The sequence below is a fragment of the Manacus candei genome, unplaced genomic scaffold (assembly GCF_025592945.1).
Source record: "Manacus candei isolate 608988 ecotype Guabito, Panama unplaced genomic scaffold, ASM2559294v1 h1tg000071l, whole genome shotgun sequence".
Taxonomy (NCBI): Eukaryota; Metazoa; Chordata; class Aves; order Passeriformes; family Pipridae; genus Manacus; species Manacus candei.
Genome location: NW_026138119.1, coordinates 3,893,061 through 3,919,106, shown reverse-complemented (window position 1 = coordinate 3,919,106; position 26,046 = coordinate 3,893,061). Strand labels below are relative to the sequence as shown.

At 51.0% G+C, this 26,046-nt stretch overlaps 1 protein-coding gene across 1 annotated transcript; it reads left to right on the top strand.

Annotated features, from left to right (window-relative positions):
• Positions 1-25,745, top strand: ADAMTSL2 (ADAMTS like 2). Its single transcript, XM_051808240.1, has 19 exons — positions 1-154; positions 1,636-1,747; positions 2,777-2,919; positions 3,521-3,596; positions 4,006-4,108; positions 5,766-5,911; positions 6,013-6,136; positions 7,092-7,172; positions 8,361-8,536; positions 9,465-9,807; positions 10,504-10,885; positions 14,399-14,502; positions 16,363-16,489; positions 18,428-18,641; positions 20,334-20,489; positions 21,847-22,017; positions 22,137-22,313; positions 23,381-23,525; positions 24,762-25,745. Exons 2-19 carry the CDS (start codon positions 1,637-1,639, stop codon positions 24,878-24,880), a joined length of 2,898 nt encoding a protein of 965 aa, XP_051664200.1. The 5' UTR covers positions 1-154; position 1,636; the 3' UTR covers positions 24,881-25,745.
• Positions 25,746-26,046: the final 301 nt, after the last annotated feature.

Sequence of the window (26,046 nt, the reverse complement as noted above, 5' to 3'; positions counted from 1 at the left end):
CTCGCTGGAAGCCCCGGCGCTTTTGGCTGCCCTTTGAAGTCGGGAGAGGGAGAAGGAGGGAGAGAGCGTCTGGGGCCGCCGCTGCTCCGCTCCGCGCCGCCGCCGCTCCCGCCCGGCCCCGGAGCATCGTCCCGCCCGGCCCCGCCGCCGCCAGGTACGGCCCGACCCGTCCTGTCCCGTCCCATCCCGGCTCCTCCGGACCCTTCCCCGCTGCCCGCCCCGCAGAAGTCGAGCCCCGCATCCCGGCTCTGCATCATCGCCCCCGCATCGCCCTCCTGCCGCCGGCGCTCCCCCGGTGCGGGCTCCGCGATGCTGCTCGGCCACATCCCTCCCCGCTTTCCTTAATTTTTCCTCTATTTAACCACGCAGCCCCGACCGCCTGTAGGATAAACTCCGAGCGCGCTCTGGTATTGGCTTCGAGTCAGGAGTGTCTGGGAGCCTTAATGAGAACCAAGTGTAAGGCAAGTCTCAGCCACCTGTCCCCGAGATCCCCGGCCAAGCGCTCTGGGCTCCCATTAATCAATGGATCTGCCTCTTGGAAAGTCTCTTTTGCATGCTGGACCTCTCCTCTAGGGCGCTCGCAGAGCGGATTTGGGGACCTGGAAACCCTCTGGTAATTTTTCTAAGCCAGATACCAAAGCAGTGCTGGTATTGCCGGCAATTCTGCATTTCCAAAACCGCTACAAAAACCTTTGCAAGGAGGAAAAGAAAAAAAAAAAAAAAGCGGTAGGAAAGAAGCTCTTTATGTTGCAGATCTGCAGTCCTGCCCCCTCTCCTTAGGAGCAGCACCTCTCCCACCCCCCTGCTTCCCAAAGATACTGTCTAGCTGCTTTTCAAGGGAAATTAGCTCAGGGGAGGATATTTTTTCTTTCCTTTTCTTACAGACGTGAGCTGCTTTGATTGCCTGGAAGCACGATTTCCTGAAACCTGCTCCTTTCTGGCTCTTGCAGCGAGGTTCACAATAAAACGTATTGTGGTTTTGAGCTGGGTTTTATTTAAGAAAATGCCATTCTGGGTTACTCTCTTTCATGAGGCAGATGGAGAAAGAGATGAAAGGCTGACACTTGGGATACTTCATTTCTGCTCTTTAATTGTGGGGTGTTTCTTTTCTATAAGAACAGGCTCCTTCCCTGGGAATCGATGGGAATTGGAGTGGAACAAATGAAAAAAGGGAGAAATAATGGCTGTTAATTGCACTTTTTTGTTTATGAAGCCTTTCATCTCATTCTTCCAGGACCAGTTCTGTAAATGAGGATATTTAAATGCACTGCTTTTATGGATCCAGGGACACTTCTAGTTACTTGCTGTGCAACACTTGCTTTGGTGTAAGTCGTGCTCTCTTTCAGGACAGGCTTGGAGTGGTGTCAGGTGCAGCCACTGGAAACCCGTGCAAAGCTGTGGTTTGACAGAGAACAACCGAGCTGGGAAGTGAACCTGTACTGTGTTAATGCTTCCACTAATTAAATATAATTTTAGGCTCAAGCCCTTGCAGTCACTGGAGGCTGGTGTCACTTGGCTGACTGGGAATGCTGGAGAACACATGTGCTGTGTAACCCAGGCAGCAAAGCAGCCCCTGCTGCTGGTGGTGGGGCTGGGTGGGATTTTTGCTTAGTGCAGTGTCTGGTTGCTTTCTAGGATGAAGGTACCTAAGTGGAGGTGGAGCAGCATCTCCGTCAGTGCCCGATCGCAGCTGAAAGGCACCCTGGCCCTTCTTCTTGTGGGCAACGTTTTCTTTGTGATAGCTCAGGTAAGAACATCACCTTCCAGGGGGTCCCTGGGCTTTAAAATGCTGCAGTGTCTGAAAGAGCAAACCCTGGGGCTTTTGCAGGACTGCTCTGTGCATGCATCAGGTCTCCAGAAGGCGTGGAGCTTTCTGACTTGGCTTAGCTCTTTAGTTTGGGCTTGTAAGTTGTACCTTTTAGGGGACAATAATAAGGTTGTACTTTCATGGCTAACAGTATTCACAGGTCATTTCAAGGACTCTGAAAGGCTGAGCCCTGCTCTAGGGCATCACTCCTCGGTCCCTGCAGTGGCTGGAGCTTTCATTTACTTTGCATGGAATAATTTTATCCCTTTTTCAGTAAGCACAGAAATTATAGCACTCCCCTAACCAGCAGGTGATTCTGGGGGGGAAATTAAGTCCCTCCCACTGCAATGAGCAATAGCTGGGATCCCCCAGCAGGCTCTATGCCCCTTGGTAAGGGATGTGGATGCATCTCATTTGGCCTCTGCATGGCTGCACCAGGAGGTGGGACGTGGGGGTGACAGGGACCCTCCTGATGTGCCAAACCTGTGCTTGCAAAGAGAGCACACAGGCTCCTCCAGCCTACTGGCACCCAGTGGCACCCACTGGCATGCTCTCCTGCTGCAGAAGGGTTTTGAAAGGGTTTGCTGAAGCTTTCAGTGAAGCTTTTGGCTGCAACTGGCTTTTCAGCTCCCTGAATTCTCTGTGGAACAAGAGTCAGAGAGCACCAAAAGTCTTGGAGCGTTTGGGGTTATTTGGGAGCTTGGTTTTGCCAACTGAGAGAAACAATGAGCATTTCCTTTCCTGAGGAATCCCAAATATTGCCTTTTCATTCCAATTTGTAATGAAAACACAATTGGAAAAATGCAAGACTTCTTGCAGGATGGAACCCTCAGAGTTGACCTCAGCTGGAGAAGGCAATGCTCTGATCTCACAGGGCAGGCTGGGAGGGGGATACCCTCAGTCCCCTCACCCAGGCTCCGAGGTGTGGACACTGACTGCTGCTTCTCTTGCCCCACCTGCTCCAAGCAGGACCTGACACAGACCTCCAACAGCCTGGAGGAGGGGGCAGACGTCACGGCGTACTGGTGGGGCGAGTGGACCAAGTGGACAGCGTGTACCAGGACCTGTGGGGGAGGTGTCAAATCCCAGGAGAGGCACTGCCTGCGGCAGAGGTACGGCACTCACTTGGTGAGGGGGGGGGAGGAGACTCCAGCTTGCTGGAGGTAAACTTGATCCAAAATGTTGTTGCTCAGTGAATAAGGATTGATAGAAAAGTGTCTGAACCCTCTTTGGGCAGAAGGTGCATCCCTGAGGGTGCTGTGCTCTGGGCATCCCTGCCAGGGCCACCAGCCAAGCTACTCCTGTGCTGGCCCTGCAGTGTCTCCAGTGGGGATGAGTGCAGCAGGGCAGCAGACACACTGTAAGCCCATTCCCAAGGCTTCTGGGCACAGCAGTGAGGACCCCCGTGGTGCAGGGTTGGTTGGGGACCTGCTGATCCCAGATGCTCTGTGCCTGGCTCTGCTCTCTCCAGGCTGTGTGGTCAGCAAAAAGCACTTTGTAAACTTTGTCCCCAGCCCTCATCCTCATGATACTTGCTGGAATAGTTGATGCTGCAGGTAACAAAGCCAGAGAGACCTTTGCTACCCACTCCAGGGAGATTATGTTAGATCTCTCTGCTACATGGAGACTGACCTTACAGAGACAAGGGACAAATATATCTAAAAAAGGGAAAATTATTTTTGATCCTTGTCTAACCATCATCTCCTTATTCAGAAGAAAATCGGTGAGTGGGCTGGCTAATAAAACTTGCACTGGGACATCCAAAAGATACCAGCTCTGCAAAGTACAAGTAAGGATATCTTTTGTCTTGTTGGGAACAATCAGTGTGGGAAGTCGTGTATGGCATTTCTGGGTCCCTCGGAGAGGCAACACTATTTGCCCTGTAGCTGTCACCCTGCTGCCCCTCCAAGCAACTGGGAGTCCCCTTCCTTAATGCCCATCACTATTATGTCAGGACTTTGGGTTTTTTACCTTTTCTGGAGGCTGTAAAACCCCAGCATGAGTGATAATTGCACCATTTCCCAGGGGGTTCCCCCTGGCTGTTCCTGCAGTGGGGGGAGGAGAAGAAGGAGGAGGAGGAGGAGGATATAGCCCTGGATGGGGAAGGTGGTGGAAACACTCCTTGCAGCTGGTCGTGATGTGCCAGAAACTTTTCCTGCACTTTGTTTCCATCAGGATGTTAATGTATCCTATTCTAGGAGTGCCCTGCGAACGGAAGGAGCTTCCGAGAGGAGCAGTGCTCATCATTTAACTCCCATGTGTATAATGGCAGAACATATCAATGGAAACCTTTATATCCTGGTAACAAGACATTCTTTGTGTGTTTCATAATGCTCAGCCAAATATTTTGATAGTTATGATGCTGCAGCCTGCAGGAAGGCTCCTCCTCTGCTGTTTCAAAATGATTTTTCAGAGGCACAATCAGCTGTCCCAACTTCCAAAGGCATGTTTGGCAGCTGCAGGGTAGCTTAAAAATTGAATAATAACATGAATTTGAGGCTGTAGCCGGTGTTGCTCTCAGCTCATGGGGGCCAGAGGGGCTGGAGGGGGATGTGAGAGCGTGGGGTGATGGGCTGTGCTGGCAGGGAGGGTCAGGCTCACCCGGACAAGTGTCCTTTGAGGTGAGGCCATTGCTGGCTGTGCTGTGTTTCAGTGACATTTGTCGCTCCCACGCCCTCCATGTGCTCTGTCAAACGTCACCCAGATTCAGTCAGTCAGTTTGGTCACCAGGGGCGAGCGACACAGAACTGCAGGAACAACCTGGGAGTCAGAGACTGAGATTTTATTTAAATTTTAGACACCAAACTCCCATCAGAACCAAGTGTTAAAACACAAATCATGGCCAAGTTTTAGAGCTACTGGGTACTCAAGACCCTTCTCTTGTTGAGGAGGCTGCTGAGTGCTGGTTCTTCAGATTCACAGTGCCATTGGGTGCCTAAAAATAGAGATGGGATCTGTTGCAACTTTATTTTAGTGGTCTCTGTCCATGCCTAAGAACAATCACTCTCCATGAAATCACTTGTTGCCTCCTTTACTGTGTAACAAGCCCTTCCCTCTCCAGCCCTGGCAGGGTCAGCAGGGTAGAACTTGGCCCATGAGCTGCAGCTCCTTGGTGGCTTTGTCCCTTTGCTGTGGCAAGGTGACAGTTTCTCTAAACATGTTTGTTCCTCAGGCTGATTCACCAGGGATGTTGCAGTGAATTGCTTTGTGTTTTAGCAGGTGCCCACGTGGCTCCTGGGGGATTTGCACAGTAATGTTTTGACACTGGTGCTGCCTTGCTGGGGCACACAGGCCAGTGGGTACACGACTGCTCAGGATTTGGGGGAGATAAACACTTGGCATCATGTTTTCTGATGCAAATATGAGTTTGTAATTTGTTTCCTGTGGATGTTGTAAAATGTGGGACTGCTGTGCTGGTGGATGCTGCCAGACAGTTTTGTCTGCAGAAAGCAAAGGGCGAATTAAGTCCAACATGGGGTGAACATTTATGGAAAAGTTATATAGTTATAAAATGTTTTAAGTTGCTATGGGTTTGAATATAGGCTTACTTATGTCTTTCTAACAATACATCTGTCTATTTAACTCCTGTATGGAGTGCTGCTATGTGAACATGCATGTTTTTGTGCAAGTCTCTGCACAGAGCAGTGTTGCTGCTTCGGTGCCTGCCCTGGGCTGATGCTGGTGATGCCACTGGCATCCCTTGGGCATCTCTTCCTGGCAGCAGAGAGGTCTGCCAGGCTGTGCAAAGCCTTGCAGCAGAGGGCTGTTACACTGTCAGAAGTGCCATCTCCTGTCTAGCCTGAAACACAAGAGGTGGCAACTTCTGAACTGTTGGCTGCTCTGCAGTTGTTCTGTTGCTGCTGTTGTTTAGCTTGGCAGAGGTTCCTTGACTTCTGTAGGATGAAAGTTATTGTGTTTCTGCTGGTTTTGAATATCTCTTTATATCCTTTCCCCTTAGATGACTATGTTCACATTTCTAGCAAGCCCTGTGACCTTCATTGCACCACCGTGGATGGCCAGAGACAGTTAATGGTTCAGGCTCGGGATGGAACATCCTGCAAATACACTGATTTCCGAGGGGTTTGCGTGTCTGGAAAATGTGAGGTTGTTAAACATTATAGCAAAAATACTGTTAGTAGCATTCAGAAAATTGCGATGGTGCAACGTTTGCCTGACCCTCAATGCTCTGTTTGTGCATTTTTTAGCCCATTGGCTGTGATGGCATTCTCTTTTCCACCCACACCTTGGATAAATGTGGAGTTTGCCAAGGAGATGGGAGCAGCTGCACCCACGTAACTGGCAGTTACCGGAAAGGAAATTCTCATCTTGGTGAGGCCTTGGGGACCGTGGGCTTTATTTGTGTCAGAGGGCTAATTTTAAAATGTACTTATTTCTTTGGTAAATGGCTTTCAGCCCTTACCAACTGCCCAGCTTCAGGTTTTTTTTTCCCCACGTGTTCTGTGTATGTTAATGCCACTTGTAAATTTGGGCAGAGAAAGCCTTGTTTAAAAAAAAAACAAACAACCAAACAGGAATTTCGCATGAGGGTTGTCAGAAACCAGAGTTATCTCTGGTTTTGATTGGTGCAAGAGGGTTATGCAAGAGGGTGGTGTCTATTTTAGCCAAAACCAGGACACTCATGACCCAGTAAGACTAGAAATAAATTATTTGTAATAACAGGAAGCTATGATATTTTGAAACACCAGGATTTCAAAAATCAGCAGAACCTACTTGTCCTAAATATAGCAGTCTAACTCAGGAATTGTGATTAATGCTCTCTGAGGATCAGTTTGAGATGGAGCAAGCTGCAGGAACCTCAGTGGCTGTAGGAGGACTTGTCCCATCCCATCTCTCGCCTAGTGCTAAGCAAAGGGGAATCAGAGGAGAAACCAGCTGTAATTTCTTGCAGGTGTTTTAGGAAGACTGGCTGACAATGGGATCAATACTGAACCATGAGACAGCTTCTCTAGCTGATAATATATTTGAAGATAGCTTTTGCTTACCCCAGTTTTGATAAACATGATATCTGTGCATGTAAGGATTTCATCCTTTCCCCCCTTTGGATGCGTTTTCCCCCTGTAAACCAGGATGAATTTCCTATTACCGACAAGATCATATTTTCAGCTTAACAGTTACCAACATTAGGGGCTTTTTTAAATCCATGACTCCTCAAAAATAATTTGGGGCCCAGGCCAGGGTGTTTACTATGTTGCAGGGACTGTGGAGTGTTTCATTCAGATTATGTGTTACAAAGATCCTTTCATTAATCCGTAGTTTCCCGTAGGCTACTCTCTGGTAACGCACATTCCCGCCGGAGCGAGGGATATCCAGATAGTGGAACGGAAGAAGTCTGCAGATGTTCTGGGTGTGTATAACCTCTTGGTGCTTCCCTAGGATGCATGCCTATGCTGGATAATGCTTTTTCCAATGCGAAGCTGGAAGCAGTTTTGTCATCCTAGAATATCCTGAGTTGGAAGGGACCCACAAGGATCATCGAGTCCATTTATTGCAGACATGAGCTAAATCTGTAGTCAATGCAAATCCAACCGTGTTGTCTAAGCCAGTGTGTTGCTCTTCTCTGCAGTCTCTGAGCACCTGGGCCGTGTTTATCAACACTTTGATTGCTTTAATGCAGGAACTGTTGGTCAATATTATTGTGATTTCAGTGTGGTGTGACAAACACTCTGGTGCTGGATCACAGATGGCCGAGTGATTTCACCTCTCTTGTGATTCCCTCCACGTTCTCCCACATGGGGAATGTGCAATGGCCCCATGAAAACAGCACCAAGAGGATGTTATCTACATGTTGCCTCACTGAACTGTTGGTGGCCACACCATCTATCTCATGGTGGAGGTGGCAAAGCTGCTTGGGAGCAGTGTGGAAAAATATGGACTTGCCCAAGAGAAGCACATTTGCTGCTGTCGTGCTCTGCTGCCTCAAAGGCTCGTGCCATGTGCAGGAAGGTGGATGCCACACCCTTGGAAGTGTTCAAGGCCGAGTTGGATGTGACTCTGAGCAACCTGGTCTAGTGGAAGGTGTCCCTGCCCATGGCAGGGGATTGGAACAAGATGAGCTTTAAGGTCCCTTCCAATCCAAACTATTCTAGGATGATTCTATGAATGAAAAAGGCTTGGTTTAGTTAACAGTTCCTGGGCTAGCTCTGGGTGACCTATTTGGGCCACTGCTGGCTCAGGTGGCATCAGCTCAGGGCTCCCAAGGAGACAGCTCCTGCCCTTGGCCATCTGACAGGCTCTGTCTGCAGGGCTGGGATTGTTAAATGTTCACCCTGTGCTGGTGCCAAAAGGGTGAGAGTAGCCATGGGCAAGTGAAAGCCACATACCCAGGAGCTTGCAATGTACACATGGCCCAGAACTCTGGGCACATAATCGTGTGATTTGTGTTGGAGATAAGTGACCAATGCATTGCAGTGTAGGAGAATTGCTTGTTTTATGACTGTGACACTCTAATTTTATCCCCTGAATGAACAAGGGGTGGTATCACACACCTCTGCTCTTGCATGTGATGGCCCTGACTTTTCTCTCTCATTTGAAGCTGTGGCTGATGAAGCTGGGTACTATTTCTTCAATGGGAACTATAAAGTTGACAGTCCAAAGAACTTCAACATTGCAGGCACAGTGTTCAAGTACCGCCGGCCCATGGACGTGTACGAGACCGGCATCGAGTACATTGTTGCCCAAGGACCAACAAATCAAGGGCTGAACATAATGGTGAGCTTTGATTTTTGGGGTTTTTTTTCAGGTTCTCAAGGCTGGGGGTGATGGGGAAGAGAAAACCTGCACTGGATCAAAGAATGGGTGGCCATGGAAACAGAGTCCTGCCACATGGGCAGCTTGAGGAGGGGAGTGGGAGCAGTGACCAATTACTTACACAAACCTACTTAATCTGTACTGGTGCTCTCGGGTGCAGGCAGGGCTGTGAATAATGAATGTGGGCTTGGTAACTCCTCTCTGCAGGGAGAAGATGCCTCAGGCACTGCAGGGGGATTTTTCTTCTGCTCCTTGGCACTTGTATCCAAGTTACCTGGCAGGAAAAGTGAAAATAAGAAATTGGGCCAGAGAGCTTAGACAAGTGCATAAAACTTAAATCCCAATTCTTTCCTGAAAGCAAACCATCTAAAACCAGGCATTTGGAGAAAAGTCCCTTAATTTTCTCCTGGGCAGCCAGCCAGAGCCCAGCTCCTGAGATCTTCCATGTAGCTCCAGGCTCCTCTGGAAGGGGAAGCGATGGTTGCCTGGGTGCTTATAAAACATTAGACCAGTAAGAGGTTGTAGTGCCTCAGCTGGGAGTCCCCAGCCCCACTGTGGGTATAGTAGCTAGAGGGTGTGTGTGCTCTTCATGAAGCCACCAAAAAAAAGGCTTTGCCTTTTTGATCAGTAAGTTCTGAAGTGGCTCTCCCAAGTCTCTCGTCACTCGGTGTGATCTGTGGCTCACAGTCCCTGAGCTGGGACTAATCCCCATGCCAAATAACCCTTGGAAAATTGTGGTGGGCTCCAGTTGGAAGAAGCTGGCAATGTGAAGGAAAGCAGATTGGAAATAGCAAAGTAGATGCTCACCAACTGTCAAGTCCAAAATGAATCACAAGCTCTGTGTGCCATACATTCACTGCAACTGCTAATAACTTAATTTGTTTGCTAGGTCTGGAATCAAAATGGCAAGAACCCGTCCATCACGTTTGAATACACTCTCCTGAGGAAACCACACTCAAAAAATCTGCAGCCCATCTACTACACCTTCTCCGAGTCAGATAGTGAAGAGAGCAGGGAGTTCGATGGGGACGTGCCATTGGGTTTTATCCAGCACAATGCAACCTACTTTGGGAAAATCTCCACGGAAAGGATAGACTTGGAGAACCAGGTGTTTGGAAGGCAGGACACGGAGGAAGATTTAAACTTGAGCAAAGGTCAGGAAACCAATGAGGTCTATGAAAGAGCAGAAACAATTGACTGTGAGCCAAAACTGAAGGGCAAACAACCCCAAGGTAAGGAGGAGACTTGGGCCTCACTGTTCTGCTTCTCAGAGCTCTTGTTGAGAAACGCTCTGTTTCTACCTCTGGTGACCCTGTTGGTTTGTGTTTCGGAAACCTCGGAAAGTTCTTTAAAACATCTCTGCTCATAAATCCTCTTTGCCCTTCAGGTTCTGGTTTCTGGTGGGGGTTGGAGGGTGGACAGTGGGTAAAATCTCCCCGCTGATGCCCTGCTGTGCTTTGCCTCATGCTGAGGACAGGAGGGAGCCCTGGGTACTCAAAACTCCCCATCACAACATTTTCTGTCAACACCCACCCCTCCCCAGACCCCAGCAACTTCCTTCCCACTCAGATCCCTTTGGCATCCCACTCTCAAACTGCCTTGAGTGCTTTCCCAGCATGGCTGCATGTGCTCTGGGGCCAGGAGGGCACCTTCCTTTCCGACCTCTGCTACTGCTTGGGGCAGTGCTGGCGGGTGCTGAGCTCTCCTCTGGCCACACCACAGAGGGAATAAGACCCACAAAGCTACACACCCTCCCCAAAGGGGTACAATCCCATGAGATTCCCCCTCCCCAAGAACCCAACTCCTGCCTCTCTTCCCCTGGGTGGCTGCTCAGGCGTGTCCCCGCTGCTCCGGGCTGCTTTCCCCTCCCAGGCTCAGTGCATTTTGTGGTTGTCACTGTTGTTTCCCCCCTGTTGGCTCCAATCTAGATTCAAACGTAACCAGGTCTACTTACCAGACAGACCATGACGACAGAGACTTCGACCCCAGGTTCGCCTCCAGGGAGTTCCTCTTGGAGAATGCCATCACGGACAAGCTGCTGGACAAGGCCTCGGACTCCAAGGAGCTGGTGCTCAACATGACCATGAACAGCATCTTTGCCCAGGGAGACCCCATCAACTCCGTGGGGTCACACATTGACAGCCTCTACGTTGACTACGAGGACACTGATGGGGTTGTGACCTACTCCATCAACAGCACTTACCTGGAGCTGAGCAACGGCAAAGCCACCAACACGTCGGCAGAGACACCATTTTCAAACACCACGGTCACCGTGAGCAGCCCTCAAGGGAACAGAACCCACAAAGCAAGGTAGGACACGAGTCTTTAGTTAAAGTAGTTCCTGCTTAGTGTTGTTTTCAACTCATAATAGCCCTTTGCTGAATGCAGACCCCATTGCATGTTTTCTCTCTGCTTTGGAAGCAGAAGGTAAGTGGGGGTAGGATGATGTACATGTAAGTTTTCTGTTGGGAGTTGATTTGGAAGGAAGGGCCAGAGGTTTGGGAGCAGAAAGTCAAGAGAGTGTTTAAGCAAGAGGAAAGCTAATTGTCCTCCTCAGTGGGCATGTTGGTAAGTCCCTGTTGACATTTGTCAGCTTAGGCCTTGCTCTCTCCTGTCACAGCTTGTTGTCAGAGCCATGGCCCCTTTTGCCTTCTCTTGACATCCTGCTCCGATTCCCCAGCCCCTTCCTCCGAGTTCTGATGCAGCAGAAGTTGGTCCTGGCCCCTTCTTACCCACCCTGTTGACTGCCACCTATGATCCTCCTCCCATGTGATGGCAGGAACGTCCTTCCAGCACCTCCCAGGCACGACCCTGCCTGGGAGGTGTTGGAGAGGCAGAGCAGGACACCAGGAGCTCCACTGCAGGTCCTGCAGGAGTAACCTGGGTTTGTTGCCTCAACAGCTGCAGAAGCAGCACAGGAGTCACTGCTTGGACAGGAATATCACAAGCTCTGCAGTAGCAGCTCATTGATTGATATTGGGACCTTCAGGATTCCTTTAATGGCTGTTTTGAGTGGAAATGTTACAAAATGCCCGTACTGACAGCAGGATGTGGCTCTGGGTTTGGTGTGCCATGGGCAGGGGGCTGGAGCACGAGGCATGGGAAGAGCTTTGGGGGCTGGAGTTGTCCCATCAGGAGGAAGGGAGCTGGAGGGACAGCCAGAAACTGTGCTGGAGGGAATGGGGGTTGGAGACAAGGGAAAACCTCTTTGTCCTGGTGTGGGGCAGGGTCAGGGATCCCCATCCTTGGAGAAGGGCAAGGCCCTGTGGGACCAGTCTGTTATTGGGGTCAACCTAGTTCTGGGCAGGAGGTTGGACTTGAGACCTCCCAAATCCATCCCAGGCTCAATTTGGGATGGATGGTGCCTTTTTGCTCATTTTCATTCCCTGTCAATGAACAAGCAAGGGAAGATCAGCTCTTTGCAGCCAGTCTGTCCGTGTGGGGCAGTGTTGGTTGGAGGTGGGGGAGTTTATTGCCTTCTGAACTCTTGTAGGTCTTAGTGTGGATGGATTTACCCAGTTACAGGAGCACCTTGCAGGAGCTCTCCCAGAGAGGTGTTCCCTCTCTAGGAACAAGCCCCACTGGGATGGGGATGGATGGGTGGCTCTTGGGCCATGGTAGGGATGCAATGCTGCTTCTCCTCTCCTGGAGCAGTTTAAAAATGTTCTAGGATGTGTGGGACAGATCCAGGCACCCTTCATCCTTCATCCCATGCTGTGGTGTGCAGCCAGGGCTTATCCTGCAAGAGAACCCACCCTTTTGCTTAGAAAAAACCCCTGAAATTACACAGAGAACTGTCAGCCCAGGGACTCTGGATGTTGATCTGTGGTGTTTGTGTGTATTTGTCAGGATTATTCCTCTACTACGGGGACTGTTTTGGGAAAAGGGGAAGCCCAGATCTCAGCTAGGGATGAGGGGTGCTAATTTTTGGTGCTGTTGTTGCTTGAAAAGCAAATGAAAAGCACAGACAGGGAAGAAAATACTTGATTTCATTATAAAGCTCATAATAAAGAGAAAAAATAAAATAAAAATCTCCCCAGTTTTATGGGACAATGAGCTGCTGTTTGCATTTAGAAGAGAACAAAAGGACAGTTTTGTCTTTGCTGGAAATGGTCAGAACTCTGCTGAACTCTGCCCTGTGCCCAAATGTCTGATTCCTCTGGAAAGAACTTGTCCCTGCGACCTCCTTATGCATAGAAGCTCTTTTTTGGGATCACATATGTTAAAGGGACACTGTTGAAAGATTTTTCTGTCCTCAGATGTAGGATAAAACTTATTTTGAAGAATTTCTCCTTTTCAAGGGAGAGGAGTCTGGGTCACAGGATAACTTGGTGGTTACACTGGTGCCTTAGAGCAGGGTAGAGAGTGAAGGATCCAGGTAATACCCCGTTTTCTAGGCAAATTAAAGCACAAAAAGCAGGTGTTGGCTATGTTTTAATGGATCTCACTGACAAGTGTAATTTGTGAGCCCTCTCCTGGCTGGGTGGCAGCTGGTGGCACGTGGCAGGGACCAGGGGCTGGTGTGGGTCCCCAGGCAGAGCTGCTGTGGCAGATAAAACCCTATTTATAGTGAGTCGAGGTTGCTATTTTTCCACCAAAAAAAAAAGTCACATTCATTTCAGTTCCATTTCAAACGCAGGAAGCGACCCTTTGCCAAACTGACAGAGGCAAAATCAACAGGGAAAATGAGATTGTTGTTGTTTTTAATCCTTCTGGAGGCTCAGTGCTGGCGGTGGAAGGAGGGTGGGTCCGAAAGGAAACGGCTGGATTCTCAACAGTGTCCTTTTAAAGGTTGATTTGATAGGCTGGACCTGAACTTCTTCTTACAAACAACTAAATAAGGCAATTTCAGAGCTTCTGCTGCCTAGAAATCATACAAGCTGCATATCTCGCCAGGCCAGAGACAACTGGATATCAGGATACAACCTTGTATGCTATTCCAGTGTAGCTGTTTCAAGGGTTTGAACAAAGGTATGAGAACAGAATCGAAGCCTTTTGTTGTAAAGGTGCAGTATCCCTGATGTGTTACGCCCTCACAGCCTGGAGGATCCACTGAACGGGGAAAAGCTGCTGTTCTTGGTTTGATAAATGCATTTTTGTACACCAGGCTGACTCTGTTACTCCTTTCCCCCATGCATTCTGTGTTTGAGCACAGTGTGGATCTGAGAGATGCAAATTACCTACCTAAAACAAACCAAAATGAGCCAAAGCAAAGAAAGAGTGGCGAAAGCAGCGGGCAGGCAAGTGGGCTTTGAGAAATGGGCTCATAAACTCCTGTGCCATGTGCTGGCTTTGGGAAGCAGTGAACTGTGGAGATTGGAGCAGCCGAAATCTCTGCTGCATTGAGCAGCACGAGTTGGTTTGCCCAGCCCTGGAGACACAGGGGAGGAGATACTGCACCTTTAGTCACTGTATGCCGAGGGCCAGGTGTATTTGAGCAGAAAATGCAAACTTTTTTGTTAAATTCTGAACTGTTTCTACTTGTGGGTATTTTTATCCCATTCTCTCTATTTCTAGACAGTGGAAGCTCTGCCTCTAACCGGGCTGGGGATTCTACTTGGGGCTCAGGACAGGTATGTTGTGAAACAAACAAACAAACAAACAAAAAATTGATTCAAACAAACAAACCTCCCAAAAAATCAGAAAAACCAAACCCAAACAAAGCCAAACAAAGCACATCCCCTCCCAAACCCAAACCCAACCAAACTGCAGCCAGATGTGTGTGTCTGTCGTGGCCTGTCACCGCTCGCCTTGTAAATGCCTTTTTTGTTTGTTTTGTTTTTTGTTTCTTTTTTTTGTTTTGTTTTGTTTGCTTATCGCTAGAAACAGATTGAAGTTGTTAAGAAAGGGCCAAGGTGTGAGTGCTGCTGACATGTACAGGTGGAAGCTTTCCTCCCATGAACCCTGCAGCTCTACATGTACCACAGGTAGTTATATGAAGCAGCCAAATTCTGCACAACCGCTGAAATCACCTGGTGTGTGAGTCACTTTTATGTCTGTTAGGGATGGGAAGGATCTGGTGATGTGTAGGGGATCCTGTGATCTCTGGAGCTGGTTTAGCACGACCCCAGATCTGCTCTGCCCGGGTGTGAAGGCGGGGAGAGGAGCTGGGGGCTGAACATGCAAAGCCCACTGACCCCTCAGGTGTGTTGAGGACCAAGATTTGGTGCCCAGCATGTCCATCCTCCTGCAAAACACCCTCCCTTTGGGGAGCTCTGAACTTTGCCTTTGCTTCCCTTGGCTTTGTGTCCCTGCTGGGGCTCAGCAGGATCCCCAAACCTGTGCCGAGTCTCCTTTTTCTTTCCCCTTCCTCCCCTTTTTTAACAGCTTCGAGGGGTTTGAAAAGCTCAGCTACTTCCCCGCAGAGTGAAATTTTGAAGATTGTTCAGCTCTGGCAGGAAACACAATGGCATTTGGCTTTTTGATTGTGTTTTGTTTCTCCCACTCCTTCTACCCTGGAGCCTGATCTCGGCTGCGAGGGTGTAAATCTGGAACAGTGACATGGATGCCAGGGATATCAAAACTGAGCCTCTCTTCTTTATGCATAAATGTCCTCTTTTTGCATAAATTCCTCCTTTTTGCCCCCTGAAAAGCTTCAAGGCACCTGATCTCTCTCCTCCTCCACCCCTTGGTTAGGGGGTCCTGGCCCCTGCCCATCCCTTGTGATGAAGCAGGCATGTGGGTTGTGCACTCGCCTGCACTGTCCCTGAAATAATCCAGATCCTGTGGTGCTTCTGGAATTACAAAGAAGGAAAGAAGGGGGAGAGAGGAGTTTACAATCTAAGGGACTTCTCCTAAAAGAGCAAATGCAAGAACTTTATATTTTCAGCATTTTTTCTTGTCCAACAGACTCACGCTCACAGCAGGAACTTTGCAAGCCGTCCCTCTCCCCAAGATCTTGTCATTCACATGTTCTGGGACATTTTTGACTTCTTTGAGCCCCTCTGAACAAATTTCTCCCTTCACTGGGCCAGCCTGCTCTGCCCTGTTTCGCAGCAAGCTGAGAGAGGTTTTACTTAAATTTCTCCCTTCTCATTGCCTTTTCTTAATGACATATCGCAGAGAAGCAAGGCCATGTCAAGAGCTGTAGATCTTTTTTTGGTTTCATGTAAACCATATGTTCCTGAGAGCTGCAATTCTTGTTACCTGTAGCCAGAGCAGCCTCCTGGTCCCCAGCCAGGTCCCAGAATGGACTTCACAACATTTACTCTGGCACGGGAGGCTGCGGGGGAAAAGGTCTCGGTCTGACGACACTGGCTGCTGCTGCTTTCAGAGGGGGAGCAGGAGGGGCAGGTGCTTCCTTGCCAAGCCTCCAGGAGCCCTGCCTTGGCCTGGAGTGCTGGATGCACCTGGGGAGCACCTGGGTGCAAACAGGGTGTAATGCACCGAGAGAGAGGGTGGATGGAGCGGGTTGGGGACCGTTTTCTGTCGCCTCCACCCACGAGGCAGGGTGGGAGCTTCCAAGCAGACTTGGTGCCCTGAGTATTTCCTATAAAAATGTGTTAGTCATATATTGATTTTGGTGGCAAGCCCTGGCAGGGGTGGCCATGCCTGCTTTGGAGTTGGCCAAACCCAACCACGCCGCTCATATTGGCTGGGTGGCCACTGCAGTCCTCCCCTCCCGGCAGCATCCATCCCGTGGGACAGAAAGTCCAGCTTGCTGCTGGAGGAAGTTTGGAAAAACGCAGCTAAAAAAAGAAAAAGAGGGGAAAAAAAAAAAAAAAAGAGTTTGGATGTCCAAAATCACCAAGTATCCTGTTGTGTGTGTGTATTCTCTTTGAAACTAGGAGTGATGTCCACATATGCGATGTGTGTTCGCTATGATGGGATCGAAGTGGATGACACGTACTGTGATGCCATGACCCGTCCCGAGCCCATCCATGAGTTCTGTGCTGGGAGAGAGTGCCAGCCAAGGTACCACCTCAACAGCCCAGAGGGCTTCCTCTGCTGTGGATATCTTTGGGGGAGGGGGTCGGTGTGGATTTGGGGGGGCAGCAGGGACACCCCGTAACAACCCCATCCCTCCTCCCCCAGTTCCATCTGCCCAAGCTGTGCTGGGTATGCAGCAAGACTTTCTTCCTGAGTGCTTTAACTCAAGCTGCCAGGTTAAAACTTCCATAAATCCTGGCAGAGTTTGCACCTGGGGCTCTCATCAAGTCCAGCTTTGAGCAGTGCAGGGCCATCCCTGCCTTGGCTGGAGTGCAGAGAACATCTGAGTGAATTGGGTGGAACGACCAGGCTTTCCAACTGTGCCACAAATCCAGCCCTCTGGTTCCTCCAGCATCCTAAACATCACTGAGGTTTGCTTGCTGGTGCAGAGGGGAACCTGTGCTGGAAGTCCTTTTGAAGGTTGCCTTCTGACATGGCTCTCAAACACAGGGATTGTTGAGGTGTCCAGTGCAGGGGTGATTGTGAAGGAAGACAGGGGAGGAAAACACATGGAGTATAAGATCTCCTTGAACCTCTCATGTTAAGGCTGAGAGTCAGGGCAGGCTGCAATTGAGGCACGAAAAGTGTGGGGAGGTGAATGGTGCTGCTACTGGGAACACATCTGCCCTGTGGGCACCATGGGGACTGTGATCTCTATTTGCAATAACTCTGTAATTTTTTAGCACAAATATTAGGGCTCTTTTCATGCTTAGATTCTCCCACTGGTCTTTCATAAAGCAAGTCTTCCTTATGGCTGTGCTGTTCCAGCTCCACTGGAAGGGTTTGCACTGTAGAGGAGAAAAGCTGCTCTGTGATTTACCAGTGGTTGCAGCTTGGTGATGGGTAAACTGGGGAGCACTGGGAATTCAAACAGGTCAGCCAGCACATTCCCTAGCACTTGGGCAGATGGGAGGCTGCTTGAGCTGGTAACACTTTTCCAACAGAAAATGTTAATTTTGTCAGATCTGGATGGGGGAGACCTTGGTTTCATCTCCCTTCTGAATTTAAGTGACACCTCTAAATGCGTGACATCTCCCTGCGGCTGCTTGTTGTGCCTGGAGCCCCACATGGGGTGTGAGGCCTTGTGGCAGCCAGAGACAGGGCTCTCCTGCTTGGAGAGTGGCAGCAGTGGGAGGCATGGAGGCTGCACAGGGCAGTCCTGCATCCAGACGAGCTGGAAATTCTGATCCATTTAGATCTTTATATTTTTAGCTCATGATTTAATTCAAAATTTCTATTCTGTTGCTGTACTGTAAAAAGCTTGACTTTTTATGTCTTTATCCTTGGTTTACAAGCTGCTCCTCTCTTGTCAGGACAGTGGTGGCAGGGGACAGTAAGGGACAGGCAGTGCTTGGAGCAGATCCCAGCTCTTCCAGCCTGTCACATGTGGTTAGCAGAGTTAGAGTGATGGTGGGATGTGAATGTCTGTCCCACCACGGCTCAGGCAGCTTTGTGTGACATTATTGCTGGGATTTGCAGGGTGATGGATGGCTGTGTCCTCTCTGCGCTTCAGCTGAGCAGGCAGAAAAGAGAGAGGTCAAACATGGGCAAAGAGCATGACGGAGAAATGTGCTGGCACAGCCGGGGTCGCAGTGGGGGAAGCTGCAGCCTGTGGTGACAAACGCTCACTTGTCACCGAGGACACGGGGCCAGGCCCTGCTGGGCCACCCTTCCTCCTGACAAGCTGGTGTTTAGCTGCAAGCATGAACTGGGGTCTGCTGGGTGAAACCACCATATGGCAATGCTTCCCATCCCTTAGGAGAACCTCTCACATCCCTTGGGAAAACTTCTTGTGTGCTGGCAGCCTGACTACAAATCACTCCTATCGCAGCCACCTCCCTCCAGCCGAGGGCAGGCAGGGCTTTCCCATGGGATGCTCCCGTGCCTGGCATGATGGCCCCTCTCTCTCTTCCCTCTCTGCAGGTGGGAGACGAGCAGCTGGAGCGAGTGCTCCCGCACCTGTGGGGAGGGATACCAGTTCCGCATCGTCCGCTGCTGGAAGATGATCTCGCCGGGGTTCGACAGCTCCGTGTACAGCGACCTCTGCGAGTCCGCCGACATCACCCGGCCGGACGAGCGCAAGGTCTGCAAGAACCCGGCCTGTGGGCCCCAGTGGGAGATGTCCGAGTGGTCTGAGGTGGGTCCCTGGCCTGGCAGTGCTCAGGGTCAGCAGCTGTGCCTGCGCTTTTCTGTTCCTTTCCCGGCGTAAAGTCACCCACAGCCGTCAGACACTTGGCCTGTGCAGACACTCACTGCTGTCACTGCACGTGGACCAACGTGCAGCAGGGTTTTTTTTCCCCTAAAATGAAGATCTGGCTCCCATATAGGATGGGGAGGTCACTGCCATCTGTCAGCTGTGGGCTGCTGAGACCCTGAGGTAGGGCAGGAGCCCACAGCTCAGATCCTCCCACCATGACTTTCTTGGCAGCCTCTTCAACCCCAAGGTGCCAGGGAGGAGATTCCACCTCACACCTGAATTAAATTCCTGTAAACTTCCCTTCCTCACCTCCAATTTCTCTGCAGCACATGGAGAACGAAACCTCCTCCTAGCTGTGCCTTAAGCCGATCCCCAAAGCTGCTGAGATGGTTTGGGAAGGCACAGTGCTGCTCCTGTTCTACCTCACTGGTTTTCTTGGGAAAACTTGTGGAAAGGGTTTGTGCCCTGAATTCCTTTCCAGGCACCAACAGTGTTCCAGCACAACCCTTACAAACATAAACCCATGGAAACGACCAAACCAGTGCTGCTTCCTCAGGGTACCTCTTCCCAAATCAAGCACAGACCTTATTTAAGCAAGAGCAGACTGAGCTCTGAGCCGAGCTGTCCGTGGGTGCCAACCTGCCCCATGGTTTACATCATGAGGAATATGACTCTTCCTCCTGGGAAGCTCCCAAAACGCGTCTTAGTCATAATTTCAGTGTCTCTGTTCCTCTGTGAGCTGGTGTGCGTAGTTTCCCTGGAGCTGATGGAGCGGCTGGTGCATTCCCTGGTGGTGCAGGATGTTTTGACTTTCCCAACCGGGTAGAGAGGAGCTCCCTGTGCACGTGCTGGCGCGTTTTGTCCGGCGTAGCAAACCAGAGTGGCTTTTTTTTTTACAGAAATCTGTATTCTCCTCCAGCATGTGTCAGGGACAGATTGCTTGAGACAGTCCTGGAGTAGATTGTTCTTAGCCAGCAGCAAAGCTAATCTCCTTTGGATCCCATCTGAGGTGGGGTGCCAAGTTGGCTGGGGAAATAGGCATTAAAAAAAAGCACATTTCAGGGCTCTGAGGATTAACATCTCGGCGCGGTGCGTCTGAGCGCTGTGCTGTTGACACTTTTCCCTGCTTTACGTTATGCACAGAGCAAATGTGTGTGTGAGAGACTGTAGTAACTCAAATCCAGTTCTAAATAATGTCACCGGGCTGTGCAATGCCAAATTTATCTGCAGCATAAAAATCTCAGTTGTGCAGCTCGGGGGGAAAACATTCTCCAAAGAGGAGCTGGCTGTTCCCAGGAAGGAGGCGAGGGAGATCTCACTCTGTCTCTAAGTGACAGCTAAAACTGTTCAGCTCTGATCAGGCATTTCTGGAGCCTTGGGTTCCCACCCTCTGGCATCACCTGTCAGAGAGCACAGCACCCGGGCAGGATGCAGCCCTCCTGCACCTTGAGCTGACGGCTGAAGCTGTCGAGGGGGTTCTGGGGAAGAGTAATTTGTGCATTTTCAGCGTGTGCCTTTAGAGTTTCATGTTGAAGTGTGGAAAAAAAAACACAAACGCGAAGCCAGCGGCTCCCAGCTCCCATCGTGTCGGGAGCCCCGGCTGATGCTGTCCCCCCCTGTCCCCTCCCGCAGTGCTCAGCGCGGTGCGGGGAGCGGAGCGTGGTGACACGGGACATCCGCTGCTCGGAGGAGGAGAAGTTGTGCGACGCCAGCGCCCGGCCCCTGGCCGAGAAGAACTGCACGGGGCCACCCTGTGACAGGCAGTGGACCGTCTCCGACTGGGGACCGGTGAGACCCCGGGGTGGCCGGCCGAGTGGCCATCGCAGCCCATCACAGATTGCAGGCTGGCTTGTCTCTGGCACTGGGAGTTTTGGGGTTGGGCTTATCCTCCCTGGTAGCTCCCAGCTCCGACAGACCCGCAGGCAGCCTGTGCTCGGATCCAGCCTCCAAACAATTCCACTGCTTTGGCTTTCCCAGTCTTCGTGTCACCTCTGCCAGCACTGTCACCCTGGGTCACCCTGACTGCACTGGTGGTGATCCAGCACCCCAGTGGATCCCATAGATTCTCCCTAGGTCCTCCTTGAGGGTCCTGCCTTGCAGGGGATGCGGTGCAGGAGGGGTTAAACCCTGAGAGACCTGGCTGAGGGCCTTAGTGGGTGTCAAAATCCCTTTGTCTGTCTGCTGCACAGCATTCCTTGGCAATGCTGATGCTCCATGCCCAAAAAATGAACCTTTTCCTTTTTTTCTTTTTATTTTCTCTTTTCCCTTTTTCCTCTCTTCATTTTTTTCTTATTTTCCCCTTTATTTTTCATTCCCTCTTTTTTTCCTTTCCTCCTTTTTTTTCTCTTCTCCTTTTCTCTTTTTTTTTTTTTTCTCCTTCCTCCCCCCACCTTTTTTTCCCTTCCTGCACAATTCAGCTCCAGAGACCCCCTCCATCCCAAGCTATTTTTACCCAGGTTTTGATACATTCACATCAGCTAAAAATAAGTAGTTTCCATGGCAGCAGCAGCGCTATGAAACACCAGGAGCCTCTGCAAGAGCGGCCGGGAAAGCGCCGGGGAGCGCTGGCTGCTCCGGGCAGAGCCTGTCTGGCCCTGGGCAGTGGGGGCGGAATATTTGCAACCACTTCCTCGGTCCTCTTTGCCTTGACCTCTTTGGGAGCCACCCCGGGGGTTCCCTGCTTGTGATGCTTCCCCTGCTGCCTGCCCTGAGAGATGCTGAGTGTTGCTCAACACGGTGGGGCCATGGCACTGGCACAGGTTGCCCAGAGAAGCTGTGGCTGCCCCATCCCTGGAAGTGTTCCAGCCCAGGTTGGACAGGGCTTGGAGCAACCTGGGCTAGTGGAAAGTGTCCCTGCCCATGGCAGGGGGGTGGAACAAGATGATCTTTAAGGTCCCTTCCAACCCAAACCATTCTAGGATTCTGCAATGATTAAATCTGTGTTGGCTGTGGTGGGGCTGCCTGGGAAGGATCTGCTGAGCTACCCTGGGACTATTTTAAGCTGAGCCCAAATAATCCCCCCATGGTTTGTGGAAGATGGGTTGGGGAGGTGGGGGCCTGTCTGTCTGCACTGTGGGATGGGGCAGGGATGGAGCCCTGCTGCCTCCCCACCCCTGACCGCCCGCCATGCCCGCTGTGGTTTCAGTGCAGCGGTGGCTGCGGGCAGGGCAGGATGATCCGACACGTGTACTGCAAAACCAGCGACGGGCGCGTGGTGCCCGAGTCACAGTGCAACCTGGAGACCAAGCCACTGGCCATCCACCCCTGCGGGGACAAGAACTGCCCCTCGCACTGGCTGGCACAGGACTGGGAGCGGGTAAGTGAAGCCCCTCTGCAGCAGGGGGTTGGTTTTGGGGGGCGATGGAGAGGGGGTGCCCTCAGCGGGGTCGGGCTGGGGTGTGCAGGTCTCATCGGGCCCCACTGGTGCCCCTGCAGTGCAACACGACGTGTGGCCGGGGCGTGAAGAAGAGGATAGTGCTCTGCCTGGAGATTGTCAACGGCAAGATCAAGACCCGCAACCCCACTGACTGTGACGTGGCCAAGAAGCCCGTGGAGGAGACGACGTGCTTCGAGCGGCCGTGCTTCAAGTGGTACACGACCCCCTGGTCGGAGGTGAGCGGGGAGGGAGATGGGGAAGTGCTTTTCCTTCAAGATGTGCTCGCCCTGGGGGTGTGAAGCCCTGTCCCCTTGTACCAAAGATCACACTGCCTGCAGAATGCCCCAGGGTGGTGGGTGAATCTCTGCAGGACATGGTCCCCGAAGGAGCACCTAGAGGGGCTTTTGCTGCACTGGCAGCCTGGAGCAGAGAGCCTACCCTGCCGTGGTACAACTGGGACTGGCTGTGCTCAGGGAGAACAGGATTGAGAGGAGGTGCTTGGGGTCAGCTGTAGATTTATTTTTTTTCTTTATTTCTCCTCCTCTTTTTTCCTGGTGCTGCTGTTGGGAGCACGGCTGGGGCTGTGCACAGAGCTCACGGGGTGGCTGCCCTAGGGATGCAGGGATTGAGGATGCACAGGTTGCCCCAGCATCCTGCATGGTCTGAAAGGCAGCTGAGGTTTGGTGGCCAAGGGGCTCAGCCCAGCGAGCGTGGGCTTCCTGCAAGCCCTCCCAAACTCAGCCTTCCTCTCCCGTGCTCCAGGCGCCTCGTTTTGTTTAGTCTTGCAAACCATCATCACAGCCTATAATTAGCCAAAGCAGCCCTGCTGTAATCCCAGCCTGAAGAGGCATCCAAAGGGCAGCAGGCAGCGAGTGCCGGGCCCAGCAGTGGCTCCACAAACCCACAGGGGATGTGCAGAGGTACTGACTCTGCAGCCCCACTCCCGGGGTGCTGTGGGGGTCCCATGGCCTTGAGTTGGCTGCAGCCACCCTGGTCCTACAGAGCAGTGTATGGACTGGGCCAGCTCATTCATGGCCCCTTGCGAAGGGGCAGCACGAGGAGGGAAGATGTCAGTGCCAGGGATGGGGCCACATCCATCTCTCCCTGGGCAGAAGCTCATGTGTTGGCAGCAAAGATGGAGTAAGGGGCCAGTGTTGTGGTGCTGAGACAAGGCATTCAGCCAGGGGAAGAGTTCTCCTCCTGCCTTAACACCTCCAGCAAGCACATTTTTTGAAGTAGATTCTGGCTCAGCACAATCCCCTGTGATGGCAGGGTCTTGCCTTACTCTCTCTCTGTTCCCCAGTGCACAAAAACCTGTGGAATTGGTGTAAGGATGCGGGATGTGAAGTGCTACCAAGGGAAGGATATCGTCCGGGGCTGCGACCCGCTGGTGAAGCCAGTGGGCAAACAGACCTGCGACCTGCAGCCCTGCCCCACAGAGCCCCCAGGTGAGCCCCACTGCTGGCAGTGGGCTTGATTTTCCATGGATCCCCTAAGCAGCACTGCCAGTATCTTAGCTTCCACTGCCCCCAGTTGGATAATCATCCCAGAGAGGATATACGGGGGCAACTCTCCCTCTGTGCCTAAGTAATGGGGTGCACTGGCTTTTTCTGGAGGTAACCTCATTAAATTAAGGAGAGAGTTCAGAAGAAGCATGTCCTTACCTAAAGATAAAATGGATCTTTGAGAGCTGACTCGGGTGCTGTTTCTATGTGATTCCAGCTTAAGCCTAGGAAGTTTCATCTGTGCCATTATTTTAATGATTTTTGGTCTCCGAATGTCCTGTGGGATCTGTAACTATCTCGTTATCTGACTCGTCTGCTGGCTCAAAGTCCCTGTGATCTTTAGCAAACATGTGGTTCTAATCCTTTAATAGGATTTGGGAATAAGGACGATGTGGGAGAAAAGCATGAAAATGGGAGACAGATTTGGGGCCGGCTCCTGGCTCAGGTCTGGCCTTGCTGGGTGCTCTCAGCTGCCCTCTCCCTTGGGATCAGGACGGGACATGGAGCTTGTGAGGTGTCTTGTGGCCACCTTGTATTCAACTGTCTGCCTGGTGACCAGCCTGGTTTCATTAATCCTATGGATTTTAAGGAAAAAATATATAGATATATATGAAAGTGGAAATCCTGTGGGTTTGAAGCAAAATATTGCTCTGAAAGGAGCTGGGAGAGTATTGAAGCAACCTCTGGCCTCTTTCCTGTCCCCAGCATCTCACTTGCCCTTAACTCTGGCTGTGGCACTGCTGGATTCCCTTTCTCAAATTGCCTCCTTGGGGCAGAAATTGTGAATATGTTGGAGTCACCCTGTGCCCTATGAGGGGAGGCCCTTGGCTTGGGGGCAGCTCAGTGCCAGGCTCCCTTGGTGGCTCCAGCAATCCCTGGGCAGCTCCGTTTCACAGGAAAGAGCTTGAGCTTCAGGGCTGGGACCAAATGAAGCTCCCCAAGCCAGGCCTGGTGTGATTGAATGGGTCAGCCTTCTTGCTCAGGTTGAGAAGCTCCATGGTGTTTTCTGGGGGATGCTGGAAGGTATCAGGGAGGTGGCAGTTGCAGCCAGGGGATGATGTGTCGCTCAGCCCGTGGTGTTCAGGGCAGCTGTGCAGGGGGAAAAATGAGCTCGTGAGCTTGCAATGGCTTATTTTTCATTTCTTTTCCTCATCATGCCTTTTGTGCTCTCTCCCCCAGACGACAGCTGCCAGGACCAGGCAGGAACCAACTGTGCTTTGGCCATCAAAGTGAACCTGTGCAGCCACTGGTACTACAGCAAAGCCTGCTGCCGCTCCTGCCGCGCGCCCCACTCCTAGTGCCGGCAGCACCTCCCTTAGCGAGGGCTCCGTGTTCCATTTAGCCACACATCCCACAGAATGGTGATCAGGATGCGTTTGGGTTGTTTTTTTTATTTCCCCACTGATGCACAACTTCTCTCCTCGTCCCTCTCCTGGGGCGGTGCCGGCGCGACTCAGCGCAGAGCCCGTTGGGAGTCCCCGCTATCAGAGCTGTACATAAAGTCGTGTATATTTGATTCCCCCCAACTGCAGGTACATCCATGTGTTTTTTCACAAGGTCTGGTCCTTTGGTTTCTTCCCTCTGTGCAAGTTTGGGGTTGGTGAGGGGAAGGTGTGAACTTGGGGAAGTGCAAATTTCCCTCCGCCAAGGGGATTAGTGCCTCTCTCCTAATTTATCCCAAGACCTGCACACTCTTGTTAGCTGCATTTAATGTGGTGGGAAGCTGATTCTCATTTGCTAAATGAACTCAAGCCCTTCTTTGTAATATGTAGGTGTATACTTTTTCAGAGAATTTTATCTTATAATCAAATGTTAGTTCCATAGTCCTTACAACCCCCCCCCGATGCTGACATATTGTATATAATATGGAAACATAACTGCACTTTATATCACAAAAAAGACGTGCTCTTTTTTAATATATTTGTTTACAGACAGTGAACTTTATCCATATAATCATTAATTTGTACTCATATGTATATTTTAATAAAGTTGTCATATTTATGGTGGTATTTCGTTTTATTCTCCAATTTGTAGTGGGGTACTGGGAACACTGGAGTCAGGGCTATGAACTTGCTGGTGCCCAGGGGAAGCAGAGCAGCTTGAACTCAGGGGAATCATGGCTGTTTGGACAGTGATGCAAGGAAAAGTCCCAGCAGTGGGGGGATTTTGGGACCATTGCTCTGAGTTGCTTTAGGACTGTGTGTGTGTGGCTTTGGGAACTGCAACCCTGAAGCTCTTCAGGAGTTCCTGAGCAAAGAGACTTGATAGGGTGCCAGTAAGAAAAGGGCCTTTCTGTGCTCCCAAAGGGGTTGTTGCTCCATGTTTCTCCAGGTGTGACCCTCCAATGCCAGGCTAAAGGCTCACCACCAACACTGCTGCTGCATTGCTCCCCTCAGCAGTAGGGAGCTCCTGTGTCCACATGAGGGCTTTGCAAACACCACCCCCATGTTTGCAGGTGCAGGGA